Raw genomic sequence first — 14,710 nt, 5'->3', positions numbered from 1 at the left:
AACCATCTTCAGATCTGATATTTAAGTTACAGGAGTAACCCGTCCAATTCAGCAACTTTCACATGCTACGTCACATGTGTGGACTTTGACCACAATCTATTGGTTATGAACTGTAGATTAAAACTGAAGAAACTGCAAAAAGGTGGGAATTTAAGGAGATGGGACCCGGATAAAGTGACCAAACCAGAGGTTGTACAGAGTTTCAGGGGGAGCATAAGGGAACAATTGACAGGAATGGGGGGAAAGAAATACAGTAGAAGAAGAATGGGTAGCTTTGAGGAATGAAATAGTGAAGGCAGCAGAGGATCAAGTAGGTTAAAAGACGAGGGCTAGTAGAAATCCTTGGGTAACAGAAGAGGTACTGAATTTAATTGATGAAAGGAGAAAATACAAAAATGCAGTAAGTGAAGCAGGCAAAAAGGAACACAAACGTCTCAAAAATGAGACCGACAGGAAGTGCAAAATGGCTAAGTGGGGATGGCTAGAGGACAAATGTAAGGATGTAGAGGCTTATCTCACTAGGGGTAAGATAGATACTGCCTACAGGAAAATTAAAGAGACCTTTGGAGAAAAGAGAACCACTTGTATGAATATTAGGAGCACAGATGGAAACCCAGTTCTAAGCAAAGAAGGGAAAGCAGAAAGGTGGAAGGAGTATATAGAGGGTCTATACAAGGGCGATGTACTTGAGGACAATATTATGGAAATGGAAGAGGATGTAGATGAAGACGAAATGGGAGATATGATACTGCGTGAAGAGTTTAACAGAGCACTGAAAGACCTGAGTGGAAACAAGGCCCCAGGAGTAGACAACATTCCATTAGAACTACTGACTGCCTTGGGAGAGCCAGTCCTGACAAAACTCTACCATCTGGTGAGCAAGATGTATGAGACAGGTGAAATTCATTCAGACTTCAAGAAGAATATAATAATTCCAATCCCAAAGTAAGCAGGTGTTGACAGATGTGAAAATTACCGAACTATCAGATTAATAAGTTACAGCTGCAAAATACTAACACGAATTCTCTACAGACGAATGGAAAAACTGGTGGAAGCTGACCTCGGGGAAGATCAGTTTGGATTCCATAGAAATGTTGGAACATGTGAGGCAATTATGACCCTATGACTTATCTTAGAAGAAAGATTAAGGAAAGGCAAACCTACGTTTCTAGCGTTTCTAGACATAGAGAAAGCTTTTGATAATGTTGAATGGAATACTCTCTTCCAAATTCTGAAGGTGGCTGGGGTAAAATACAGGGAGCAAAAGGCTATTTACAATTTGTATAGAAAGCAGATGGCAGTTATAAGAGTCGAGGGACATGAAAGGGAAGCAGTGGTTTGGGAGGGAGTGAGACAGGGTTGTAGCCTCTCCCCGATGATATTCAATTTGTATATTGAGCAAGCAGTAAAGGAAACAAAAGAAAAGTTCAGAATAGGTATTAAAATCCATGGAGAAGAAATAAAAACTTTGAGGTTCGCCGATGACATTGTAATTCTGTCAGAGACAGCAAAGGACTTGGAAGAGCAGTTGAACGGAATGGACAGTGTCTTGAAGTGAGGATATAAGATGAACATCAACAAAAGCAAAATGAGGATAATGGAATGTAGTTGAATTAATTTGGGTGATGCTGAGGGAATTAGATTAGGAAATGAGACACTTAAAGTAGTAAAGGAGTTTTGCTATTTGTGGAGCAAAATAACTGATGATGTTCGAAGTAGAGAGGATATAAAATGTAGACTGGGAATGGCAAGGAAAGCGTTTCTGAAGAAGAGAAATTTGTTAACACCGAGTATAGATTTAAGTGTCAGGAAGTCGTTTCTGAAAGTATTTGTATGGAGTGTAGCCATGTATGGAAGTGAAACATGGATGATAAATAGTTTAGACAAGAAGAGAATAGAAGCTTTTGAAATGTGGTGCTACAGAAGAATGCTGAAGATTAGATGGGTAGATCACATAACTAATGAGGAGGTATTGAATAGAATTGGGGTGAAGAAGAGTTTGTGGCAGAACTTGACTAGAAGAAGGGATTGGTTGGTAGGACATGTTCTGAGGCATCAAGGGATCACCAATTTAGTACTGGAGTACAGCGTGGAGGGTAAAAATCGTAGAGGGAGACCAAGAGATGAATAGACTAAGCAGATTCAGAAGGATGTAGGCTGCAGTAGGTACTGGGAGATGAAGAAGCTTTCACAGGATAGAGTAGCATGGAGAGCTGCATCAAACCAGTCTCAGGACTGAAGACCCAACAACAACAACAACTTCAGTGCAAAAATTTTTTGTATAACATAATTTTTAATATTATGTAAACTCGATAAAAAATTAAAGTATTGCTCTTTTTTTCTGATTGTAGCTGTTGCTGAAGACTGCAGTGATTTCATTCTGACTGCATTGGACCTGTCAAGGGTGTTTCGTTGTGATCTTTACCCTGACTCAGATGATCCATCACAGTGTGTTTCTTTTGCAAAAGGTTAGTCAACACTAATTTTCAGAAAAGTTAATGAACTACACAGAGGGTAGAGAATATCTCTGAAATATGCTAACTGTAAATTTCTTCCACTTAACCAGACATATGGAGTTTTATTCTTACTTTGCTATAATATTTAATTATAGCCTTTCTTTCCCATGAATTTATTCAATGTGTGTGCTATTCATTAATATTATTATGTTATTATTTTTCTTAACATAAAAGGAATATAAAAAATTGGAAAAAAAAATTTTAAAAACTAAAGATGGCTGGTTTCCAAACTGATGTTGAACTTGAGTCCTCTGCTGTGACAAAAAATGGATTTAGTACTGATGGTTGTTTTGGTTTAAAACAAAACCCTAAATTACATGAAGAAGGAAGGAAGGAAGATTAGGGTTTATGGTTCCATCATCACAGATAGAGCACAAGTTTGGATCAAAGAATGGAAAATCCAGGATGGAATGTAACAATACGAGAGAAGGAAGGAAAGTTGCTACTCACCATATAGCAGAAATGCTGAGTCGCGGATAGGCACAATAAAAAGATTCACACAATCATAGCCTTCAGGCACTAAGACCTTTGTCAGCAGAGACACACATACACACACGTACACACACACTCACACAAGCGCAACTTGCACACATGTCTGCAGTCTCAGAGACCTGAAACTACACTGTGAGCAGCAGCACCAGTGCATGATGGGAGTGGCGACTGGGTGGGGGTAAGGAGGAGGCTGGGGCAGGGAGGAGGAGGGATAGTATGGTGGGAGTGGCAGACAGTGAAGTGTTGCAGTTTAGACGGAGGGCAGGAGAGAAGGTGCGGAGGGGGGAGGGGGTAAGTAACGGAAAGGAGAGAAATAATAATTTAAAAAAAATTAAAAGACTGGGTGTGGCGGTGAAATGACGGTTGTGTAGTGCTGGAATGGGAACAGAGAGGGGGCTGCATGGGTGAGGTCAGTGACTAACGAAGGTGGAGGCCAGGAGGGTTACAGGAACATAGGGTGTAGTGCAGGGAAAGTTCTCTCCTGCGCGATTCAGAAAAGCTGCTGTTGGTGGGAAGGATCCATATGGCACAGGCTGTGAAGCAGTCATTGAGATGAGGGATGTCATGTTTGGCAGCATCTTCAGCTACAGGGTCGTCCACTTGTTTTTTGGCCACAGTTTGTCGGTGGCCGTTCTTGCGGACAGACAGCTTATTGGTTGTCATGCCTACATAGAATGCAGCACAGTGGTTGCAGCTTAGCTTGTAAATCACGTGACTAGTTTCACAGTTAGCCCTGCATTTGATGGGATAGGTGATGTTAGCGACTGGACTGGAGTAGGTGGTGGTAGGAGGGTGTATGGGACACGTCTTGCATCTAGGTCTATTACAGGGTTATGAGCCATGAGGTAAGGGATTGAGAGCAGGGGTTGTGTAAGGATGGATGAGTATATTCTGTAGATTCGGTGGACGGCAGAATACCATGGTAGGAGGGGTGGGAAGGATAGTGGGTAGGACATTTCTCATTTCAGGGCAAAACAAGAGGTAATCGAAACCCTGTCGGAGAATATAATTCAGTTGCTCCAGTCCCAGATGGTACTGAGTTACAAGGGGAATGCTCCTCTGTGGCTGGACTGTGGGACTTTGTGAGGTGGTGGGAGATTGGAAAGATAAGTCATGGGAGATTTGTTTTTGTACAAGGATGGGAGGATAATTATGGTCAGTGAAGGCTTCAGTGAGACCCTCAGTATATTTAGAGAGGGACTGTTCATCACTGCAGATGTGACGACCACCAGTGGCTAGGCTGTACGGAAGGGACTTCTTGGAATGAAACAGGTGGCAGCTGTCGAAGTGGAGATATTGCTAGTGGTTAGTAGGTTTGATGTGGACAGAGGTACTATTCACACCCACTAAATCCACCTCATCCAGTCACATCTGCTGTCCCCCTTCTCTATGCTTATCCACCCTCAAACCTGCTACCCACAGTAATATACATATATTTATTAATGATTAGTTATTCTCTACTTTGACCTTTGTGACTTCTTGCCAATTTTAGTGAGTCTTCGCCTTCCAGTATCATCATCTTCATCAGATTTCGTCTCCTTTTTTTCCCCTGTGCATCCATTTCATACTTTTCACACGTATTTGGGCGTATTTTTGCATAATTTTTTGGACATAATTCTACTTTCGTACATATTTTTTTGCATTTTTGCATCACCATGGATCCTTGCTCCTTCCATCTGCTCAATACAGAAAAGTTTCCTTATCCCTAGCCAGATACCAGTCCCACATATTGTTCCTGCGTTGTTGCTTGGTTCATGAAATTCCCCCGAATGGCCTTACCATCAAATCATTCATCTCTGGTTGCCACCCCTCCTTCCACAATGACCTTCAACTGTTCAGATTCCACCAATCCTTAGCCCCCACCAACATAGTCCTGCAAAACCATATCAACCAAGCCCAATCCTTCTCTCAGTACCTTCTCTCCATCAGCAAAATTCTCCTGCTACATAATCCCAAATTCCTGGAACCCATAACACACATTGAAACTCTTGCCCTGCAGGAACTTGAGCAACATGCACAACACCACCTCAAAAAGCTCTCCATTCTGCTCACTTCCTACTCCAACCTCATAGTACCACTGTCTACCACTTCTACAACAACCTCCAAACCTCCCACACGCCCCCTCATAGCTGACAAACCCTGCCTCGCAGACCTAATACATTTACCCCACCCTCCAAACCTCCCTCCCACCACCACACAGGACTCAAAACCTAAACAGGCCCGCAACACAGTCATGAACCTTTCCTCCAGAAGCCTTAGTTCCACAGAAATATCAGTCCTTTCCAAAGGCCTCTCCATTTGCCCCACTCCCAAATTCAACCATGCAGGACTAGTTAAAGATCTTCTCTCCTTCTCCCGGTCCCTAGCCACCAACCCAACCAATCAGACTGAACCAAAGACAATATTGAACCTTGCCTAACCCAGTTCACTCCTCCATCCAACCGTGATCCACCCCCACTGCCTCCAAACCACACTCTGTTAACTTTCCAGAATTTCTTATCCTTGAACCTCGCCTCACCACCATTCCCCAAATCCCTCAACATGCATACTAACCTTACATCCACAGAAAGAACTGCAGTCCACCATCTAAAAACTGATCCTGGTCTTATAATCCTACCTGCAGACAAAGGCTCCACCACCGTAGTTTTGAACCACAAGGATTACATGACAGAAGGACTCCGCCAGCGGTCAGGTACTTCCACCTACAAAGCATACCACAGTGATCCCATTCCAGCAATCCAGCAGCATCTCCACTCACTACTCAAATCCTTAGACCCATACCAGAACCTCTCCCCAGAGTCCATTTCTCTGCTTAACCCTACCATTCCCCGCACTCCCACCTTCTACATGCTTCCTAAAGTCCATAAACCCAACCACTCAGGATGCCCCATTGTGGCCAGTTACTGTGCCCCCACTGAGAGAATCTCTGCTATCATAGACCAACACCTTAAACCTATTGCCAGGAACTTACCCTCCTATATAAAAGATACCAACCATTTCCTCGACCCACTCTCCACAGTTACTTTCCCTTTACCACACGGTACCCTGCTCGTCACTATTGGTGCTTTTCCCTGTACACTAACATTCCTAATGCCCATGGCCTTACTGCTATCGAGCACTACCTTTCCAGACGCTCTATGGATTCCAAACCAACAACCTCCTTCCTAGTCTCCATGACCAACTATATCCTCACCCACAATTACTTCTCCTTTGAAGGCATTACCTACAAACAAATCCATGGTATGGCTATGGGCACCCACATGGCACCATCCTATGCTAACTTATTCGTGGTCCATCTAGAGGAATCCTTCCTAAAAGCCCTGAATCCTAAACCCCTCACCTGGTTCAGATTCACTGATGACATTTTGCTATCTGTATTGAAGGTGAGGACACCTTATCACATTCATCCAGAACCTCAACTTCTCCCCCATTTGCTTCATCTTGTCCTACTCAACCCAACAAGCCACCTTCCTAGAAGTTGACCTCCACCTCAGAGATGGCTACATCAGTACCTCCATCCACATCAAACCTACTAACCACTAGCAATACCTCCACTTCGAGAGCTGCCACCCATTTTATACCAAGAAGTCCCTTCTGTACAGCCTAGCCACCCATGGTTGTCACATCTGCAGTGATGAGCAGTCCCTCTCTAAATATAGTGAGGGTCTCACTGAAGCCTTCACTGACTGTAATTATCCTCCCATCCTTGTACAAAAACAAATCTCCCATGCCTTATTTTTCCAGTCTCCCACCACCTCACAAAGTCCCACAGTCTGGCCACAGAGGAACATTCCCATTGTATCTCAGTACCATCCAGGACTGGAGCAACTGAATTACATTCTCCACCAGGGTTTCGATTACCTCTTGTTGTGCCCTGAAATGAGAAATGTCCTACCCACTATCCTTCCCACCCCTCCTACTGTGGTATTCTGCTGTCCACCGAATCTACAGAATATACTCATCCATCCTTACACAACCCCTGCTCTCAATCCCTTACCTCATGGCTCATACTCCTGTAATATACCCAGATGCAAGACCGATCCCATACATCCTCCTACCACCACCTACTCCAGTCCGGTCACTAACATCACCTATCCCATCAAATGCAGGGCTACCTGTGAAACTAGTCACATGATTTACAAGCTAAGCTGCAACCACTATGCTGCATTCTATGTAGGCATGACAACCAACAAGCTGTCTGTCCGCAAGAATGGCCACCGACAAACTGTGGCCAAAAAACAAGTGGACGACCCTGTAGCTGAACACGCTGCCAAACATGACATCCCTCATCTCAATGATTGCTTCACAGCCTGTGCCATATGGATCCTTCCAACCAACAGCAGCTTTTCTGAATTGTGCAGGTGGGAACTTTCCGTGCAATACATCCTACATTCCCATAACCCTCCTGGCCTCAACCTTCGTTAGTCACTGTCCTCACTCATCCCTGTTCCCATTCCAGCACTACACAGCCATCATTTCACCGCCACACCCAGTCTCTTAATTTTTTTTAATTTTTATTTCTCTCCTTTCCACTACTTACCCCCTCCCCCCTCCGCACCTTCTCTCCTGTCCTCTGTCTAAATTGCAACACTTCACTGTCCGCCACTCCCACCATACTATCCCTCCCCCTCCCTGACCCAGCCTCCTTCTTACCCCCACCCAGTCACCACTCCCATCATGCCCCGGTGCTGCTGCTTGCAGTGTAGTTTCAGCTCTCTGAGACTGCAGACGTGTGTGCAAGTTGCGCTTGTGTGAGTGTGTGTGTACGTGTGTGTATAAGTGTCTACTGCTGACAAAAGCCTTAATGGCCGAAACCTGTGATTGTATGAATATTTTTATTGTGCCTATCATGACTCAGCATCTCCACTATATGGTGAGTAGTAACTTTCCTTCCTTCTCTCTTAGAGCACAAGTTTGGATTGTTTTATTAAGGAAGGGGACGGATGTCAGCTGTGCCCTTTCAAAGGTGGAACTACTGGCATTTCTTGCAGCTGACTTTGCTTCCCCTGCTGGATGAAGTGCCATTGATGATTTGAAGGATTATGTCACTGCTGCATGACAGTGCTCCAACTCGTTTCACCATTAATGTCCAGACACATCTCAATTGAGTATTGCCTGATCAATGGATCGGATGAGGGGGTCCAGTTGCATAGCCTTCTTGTTCATCGGATCTCAACCGTGTGATTTCTGGTTATGGGGCCATCTCAAAAGTATCATGCATGCAGAGCCCATTTCAGATGTGGAGACAATGGAGCAGCACACTCATGCTGCCTTTGACACTATTCAGATGTCACCTGGCCGATGTGAATGTGTGGGACAGAACATGCCCCAGCATGTACACGCATGTGTTGAAGCATATGGAAACTGTTTTCAACACATACTGTAACTTTGTTCATTAGACCTTTTTTGTTCCATATACTCTCGTTGATCAATCCCGAGAGTTTGTAAATGGTAGAAAAAAATCACCCTGTATAATGCTCTTCTAAGTTTATCATAATTACATTTTCTTTTATAATATAAATATATCACTTTTTGTTGTCTATATAAGCTACAGCAGTTTGCGTAATAATGGCTCTGTGGACAGATATGAAGTTTTGTAAGGTGATTATGTGTACTTTCTCCTCTGTTATGTTCACGAGAACATGATCATTGCATCTATGTATCCCTAACAATTCTTGTAGATGCTCATTTTGTGTGTTTATAGTTATAACAATGTAATAAGTCACCACAATGCAAATAATTATTTCTGTTATATAATGAGTCTATGTTGATGTCTTCAACAACAAACATGTTTTTATGTTCTGCTGTCTTTTTCAGTAAGTCTTCAACATGGTTAAAAAAAAACCTTCAATACTGTTTTCAGTTGACATACATAGTGCTGCTATAACCAGACTGTTTTCAAATGGTTCAAATGGCTCTAAGCACTATGGGACTTAACGTCTGAGGTCATCAGTCCCCTAGACTTAGAATTACTTAAACCTAACTAAGCTAAGGACATCACACACATCTATGCCCAAGGCAGGATTCAAACCTGCAACTGTAGCAGCAGTGTGGTTCCAGACTGAAGCGTCTAGAACTGCTCAGCCACAGCGGCTGGCCCAGACTGTTTTCCTTAGTTTGAAATTTACTGCTGCAACCTCAAGTACCATTTCAGTTTTCAGCTCATTAGTCCATGTGACTTTTTCATAGGCTATAGCATTTCTGCAGTAGATGCCTACCCCACCACCTAATAGTCAGCCCCCATGGCTGAGTGGCTTGTGTGTGTGGCTGCTATGCAGAGGACTTAGATTCTGTTTCCAGTACTGCCAGGAATTTTTCCTAGATGTGAGGATTGGAACTGGATGCATTCAGCCTTGTGATTCCTGTTACTTGACTGAGTAGTACTGATTCCAAGATCAAGAAAAATAACAATGACTGGGAGAATGGTGTGCTGACCCCACACCCTCCATACTGCATCTAAATGATGCCACTGACAGAGGATGATTTGGTAGTCAGTCAATCCTGAATGAACCAGAATGTGGAGCTTTGCTTTCACCACCACTTTTATGTGTCTTCCTGCAGAGCAAGTTTTCAAGTTGGTAATTATTGGGTCTCTGTCCATACACTTCACCTTCCTTGCCACCCATTTTGATCCCTATGAAGAAATATGGTTTAGTTCTCCCTATGAAGAAATATGATTTAGTCTCATTGCATATGTTCTGCTTTATTAATGATATATAGAATATTTAGATAAATTATGTGTCTCTGGAGGGAACTGTCCTAGAGTCTGTTTCAAACTTTTACATTTTCAGTCATGATTTTGAAGCACCCCTTTCTAGCTGCTGTGAAACAGAAAGTTCTGTCCAAAGAAAAGTGCATGTTGTGATATTAAATACTATTAAATGATGCTAGAAGACTAATGTGTGTGGCCTTTCATATTCGAAAATTAACTTAAAACCTGGGGAAAATGTTCAGCTTTGAAAATTAAACACCATGAGCTCACAGGACTTTGAACTTCAGAAGATTTGAAAACTTCACTGAAAGAAAAGTTTGTAAAAGATTCTGAAGGGATATATAAGATTTATATTCAGAATATCTGTGTAAACGTAAAATATTTCATCCCTTTCTTTTGGCCAAGATATACAGAAAATTAATATTTTTTGAATACCAGTACAATGAACTGAGTATCTGTGTAGATGATTTTTGTTTTATGGGCATTAGGCAATGATCCAAGACACATTTTTCTGAATAACATGTCATCTCCCAATGTGTGATGAGTCAAATTATGATATTAATCTATAACATTACTACTATTCTTTCTTCATTTTAATTTCCACAATATTGAATCTGTCTCCCTTTCCCCGCCCAAAAGAAAGAGTCATTGGAAAATCATCTTAAGCCCTCATGAAAATATGGCACAAAGTTAGCCCTGCATTGTTACATTTTTAACGTCTCCTGCTGATGTGCAAAAACTAACAGTGAGAGAAAACTCATACTGTGGCCCCAAAGTAACAAATAGTGTAGTAAAACTGTATGTAAATGTGATTCAGCTGATATTCTTTCTTGTGTGAGAGACAACAGAAATTTTCTGACAAATATGCTCTTGCTGCAAAATACAGCTGCAGAAAATTTGGCAGGAACATTTGATGGACAATGTAAGTGATGAATACATCAGCAGATGCCACTTATCCAGCCAACCTTTTTCCTAGGTGGGAGTGACATGGAGAAAGAAGATGGTGATGATTATGATGATGATAAACTTTAATCTTATTCATAATTATTTATTAATCTTATCATTTTATTATTAATATTATTCTAAATTTATTGCAGGAATAACTTGTCTGAAGAATGAGTTCCAATGTTCTGATGGCACTTGCATTCCCAACAGATGGGTGTGTGATAATGTAAATGACTGTCCTTATGCCACAGATGAATACAACTGCACACAGTGTGCTGAAGGAGAAGTTAGGTAAGAGAATGCTCTTTGATGTTATAATAGTGTAACTGGTTAAAGCTAATCATGGAAAGATAGAAATTGCTGCATGATATTTCCTTCTACATCAAATACAATCTGCCTAATTTCAAACAGCCATCTTGTATGCACCTATTTTAAATCCCCTTGCAGTCAGGGAGTTGTAGATTACAGAAATTTATGAGTGATACATTAGAAAAGAGCCTTGTTTTGATTCTGTAGCATATTTTACATGTGCTTTTGGGGTTTAGAGGAAGAGCCAGGTGTCGATGAAAATGCTTCCAAAATTAATGGCTAGTGATTTGGTGTCCCAGAGACACTGCATATGGAATGAGTCACTAGCTACATCCTTTTAGAAACCCCATTTCTGTTTCAGATACATGTTCAGATGCTAATTAAAGATACAAAAAAATCCAAGGAGATCAACTGAATCATTTACCCGAATATCATTCTACTAAAAGAACAAAACAACTGTTTTGTGCTTATCTCTTTGGTATTTCTTGACAGACCATATTAGTTAAAATGTTATTCTGTATATTTTTGTAAGAGCTATTACACAAATGCATAAATTATTTTTAAAAAATCACTGTTTTAATGCTGTGAATGAGTAATGTTGTCTCTGCACAGTTACAGTGTTGCACTGATGAAACACTCAGGTTTTCCTGTGTTACTCATTACAGAAGTAGAAAGCTCCTTTTTTTTCTTTTTTTGAGAAAATATAGCAAAACAGGTCAAAATACACATTGTTTATTGCAAGCAGCACCACCATTTCTTTTGCAAGTACACTAAACATGTACATTAAACATTACATTTTCAGTCCTCAGTCAACAAGTTTTGCCAGACTGACATGAAAATCCATTAGTCATTTGATATTTACTGACAGAAATCCCATTTTTTCAGTTGGGATATATTGTCTTCCCTCTAGGTGCTTTTGACTGCAAAGAGTTCATCACACAAGATAAGTAAATTTGAAATGTTGGCTGAAGGCAGATTTCTCTTCCCAATACCTCTCAGCTAGTTTATAATGCTTTGAGAAACCTGCAGTTGTTCGATGTTATGACTTCTCCTAACCAGGCACCCTCAGTTATTTTGAATGAGCCTCAATGCAACACTTATCTAGTCCACTAAGATCCCTGAAATCATCTGATTCCACCTTGAAGACAAGGAATCCATTGCCCTCAGCATTAGTAGTTGTCTGGGTTATATAAATGAAAGGATCTTTTGTTCCTCTGTACAGAGGCAGAAACACTCTTACATGATAGGAAATTATGCGGTATAATGAGGAATTTCTCATCTACAGCAGAGAAATATTTATTAAACTGAGACTCCAGTTTTGTGTAAGTGTTACACTACTATATTAGAACACTGCAAATATTGAGCACATACAACAATGTTTTTGCTACACAAATTATGAGCATGATTTTCTCCACTGTGAGTAGCAGTTATAATGTTGTTCCCCTCACCCCATCAGCTGTCAGTTTTGAACAGCACCATTTATTCATGATATATAAGTGCATCCACTGTCTCTCAGTGCCTTGTGTTTATTCTCCTTCCATTCACAAATGTCCACTTAACATTTCCTTTCTTTAATCAAGCGGCTGTGTGCTCCTCTCATCACCACAACATTCAGAGTGTCACCCAAAACGCCTTCACTAACAATGTTGATTGCAGCAATGATTTTATGGCTGGATAATGGCACTAATAATAATTTGAGGCAACAATAAGGAAACCAGCACATGCAGGGCATCAGATACCATGCTATGCCAACTGTGATTCACTTTCCATGAAAATATGAGTTACAATGTTGTTCAGGTGCACAATTCAGCTGATTAAAGCAAGGCATGGAGATATACCCTCTGATTAAAGTTCTCTTTAGAAATGTTAATAAATAAAATTGCTTTAATATTGTTAAGGATGCAAAAAATAATTGTATCAGTATACTAAATTATATAAAGGAGGAGAAAATCTCCATATTAAGGAGAAAATTATTTTACTTTCTTAGCAGTATTTTATGATTATGTAAATGCAAAGCTTAGGAATTGCACAGAAAAATGGGAGACTCACAAAATGATACACACACCCACAATCTATTGCCCATATCGCATGCACAATAGTTTGCACCTTAACGGAATAACAATGAATCATTTTTCAGAGTAGCACCTGTCCCACACCCACCTTCACCTCTGACCCATGGTCAGTCACACACTCCTCTCCACAGTCTCCCTTAGCCTCTGTTCTGTCCCCCTCCCAATCCACTCCTCCACACCACTGTGTACTGTGCACAGCTCCCCCTGTCTGCAGTCAGTCCACCTTCTTTCTCTCTTCAGCCACTCTACCTAACACAACCCTTTCTCCAGTCAAGCTGCAGTACTGGAAAAGTTTAGTCAGCTGGAACAGTTTTGCTATCCTTGTTTGTGTCTACTGTAGTTGCAAAGAAGCTAGCAATGCTCTGTTTTTTTAAGTGCTTATACGTGGGGTACCCAAAAAAACTGGAATTATTTTTTTAGGTATATATTTTCAAATTGTTTACAAAACAACCTTACCCCTTTCAAAATACTCTCCATTGCAGCTAATACATTTGCCTCACCAGTGCTCCCACTGTTTGAAACATTTTTTGTCTGCAACTAAAGCAGATAAATAATTAGACAAAGGCTGTTTTCTTGCAAGATAAATTTTTTGTGTGTTTTCAAAAGAGGCAACATTCAACCAATTATTAACTACATTTCCTTAAGCATGAGGAAACAGAATCACTTTGTTGTTGTGGTCTTCAGTCCTGAGACTGGTTTGATGCAGCTCTCCATGCTACTCTATCCTGTGCAAGCTTTTTCATCTCCCAGTACCTACTGCAACCTACATCCTTCTGAATCTGCTTAGTGTATTCATCTCTTGGTCTCCCTCTACGATTTTTACACCTCCACGCTGCCCTCCAATACTAAATTGGTGATCCCTTGATGCCTCAGAACATGTCCTACCAACCGATCCCTTCTTCTGGTCAAGTTGTGCCACAAACTTCTCTTCTCCCCAATCCTATTCAATACTTTCCCATTAGTTATGTGATCTACCCATCTAATCTTCAGCATTCTTCTGTAGCACCACATTTCGAAAGCTTCTATTCTCTTCTTGTCCAAACTATTTATCGTCCATGTTTTACCTCCATACATGGCTACACTCCATACAAATACTTTCAGAAATGACTTCCTGACACTTAAATCAATACTGGATGTTAACAAATTTCTCTTCTTCAGAAACGCTTTCCTTGCCATTGCCAGCCTACATTTTATATCCTCTCTACTTCGACCATCATCAGTTATTTTGCTCCCCAAATAGCAAAACTCCTTTACTACTTTAAGTGCCTCGTTTCCTAACCTAATTCCCTCAGCATCACCCGACTTAATTAGACTACATTCCATTATCCTTGTTTTGCTTTTGTTGATGTTCATCTTATATCCTCCTTTCAAGACACTGTCCATTCCATTCAACTGCTCTTCCAAGTCCTTTGCTGTCTCTGACAGAATTACAATGTCATCGGAGAACCTCAAAGTTTTTATTTCTTCTCCATGAATTTTAATACAGAATCACTAAGTTTCATTATAATGTAGATTCATTAAGACAGACACAAAACTATGTGCAGTCCCCATGAAAGTAAAAGCTAAATAGGACTGAGGTCAAAAGATAACAGAGGGCCAGCTAATCATAATTATGTCCATTGTGTGTTCACTATATAACTCTAATGTAATTTAGGAGCAGCAGA

General features: G+C 41.0%; 1 protein-coding gene across 2 annotated transcripts in view; it reads left to right on the top strand.

The window, feature by feature from the left end:
* LOC124789845 overlaps nucleotides 1–14,710 on the top strand; it is a 615,167-nt gene that overhangs the window by 592,205 nt on the left and 8,252 nt on the right. For both annotated transcript variants that reach the window (XM_047257355.1, XM_047257364.1), the window contains exons 6-7: nucleotides 2,352–2,468; nucleotides 10,818–10,956. In XM_047257355.1, coding sequence (XP_047113311.1) covers nucleotides 2,352–2,468; nucleotides 10,818–10,956 — 256 coding nt within the window. The remainder of the gene's footprint in view (nucleotides 1–2,351; nucleotides 2,469–10,817; nucleotides 10,957–14,710) is intronic.

The sequence above is a fragment of the Schistocerca piceifrons genome, chromosome 1 (genome assembly GCF_021461385.2).
Source record: "Schistocerca piceifrons isolate TAMUIC-IGC-003096 chromosome 1, iqSchPice1.1, whole genome shotgun sequence".
NCBI lineage: Eukaryota > Metazoa > Arthropoda > Insecta > Orthoptera > Acrididae > Schistocerca > Schistocerca piceifrons.
The sequence above is the reverse complement of the archived record's forward strand: the minus strand, read 5'-3'. Positions and strand labels throughout refer to the sequence as shown.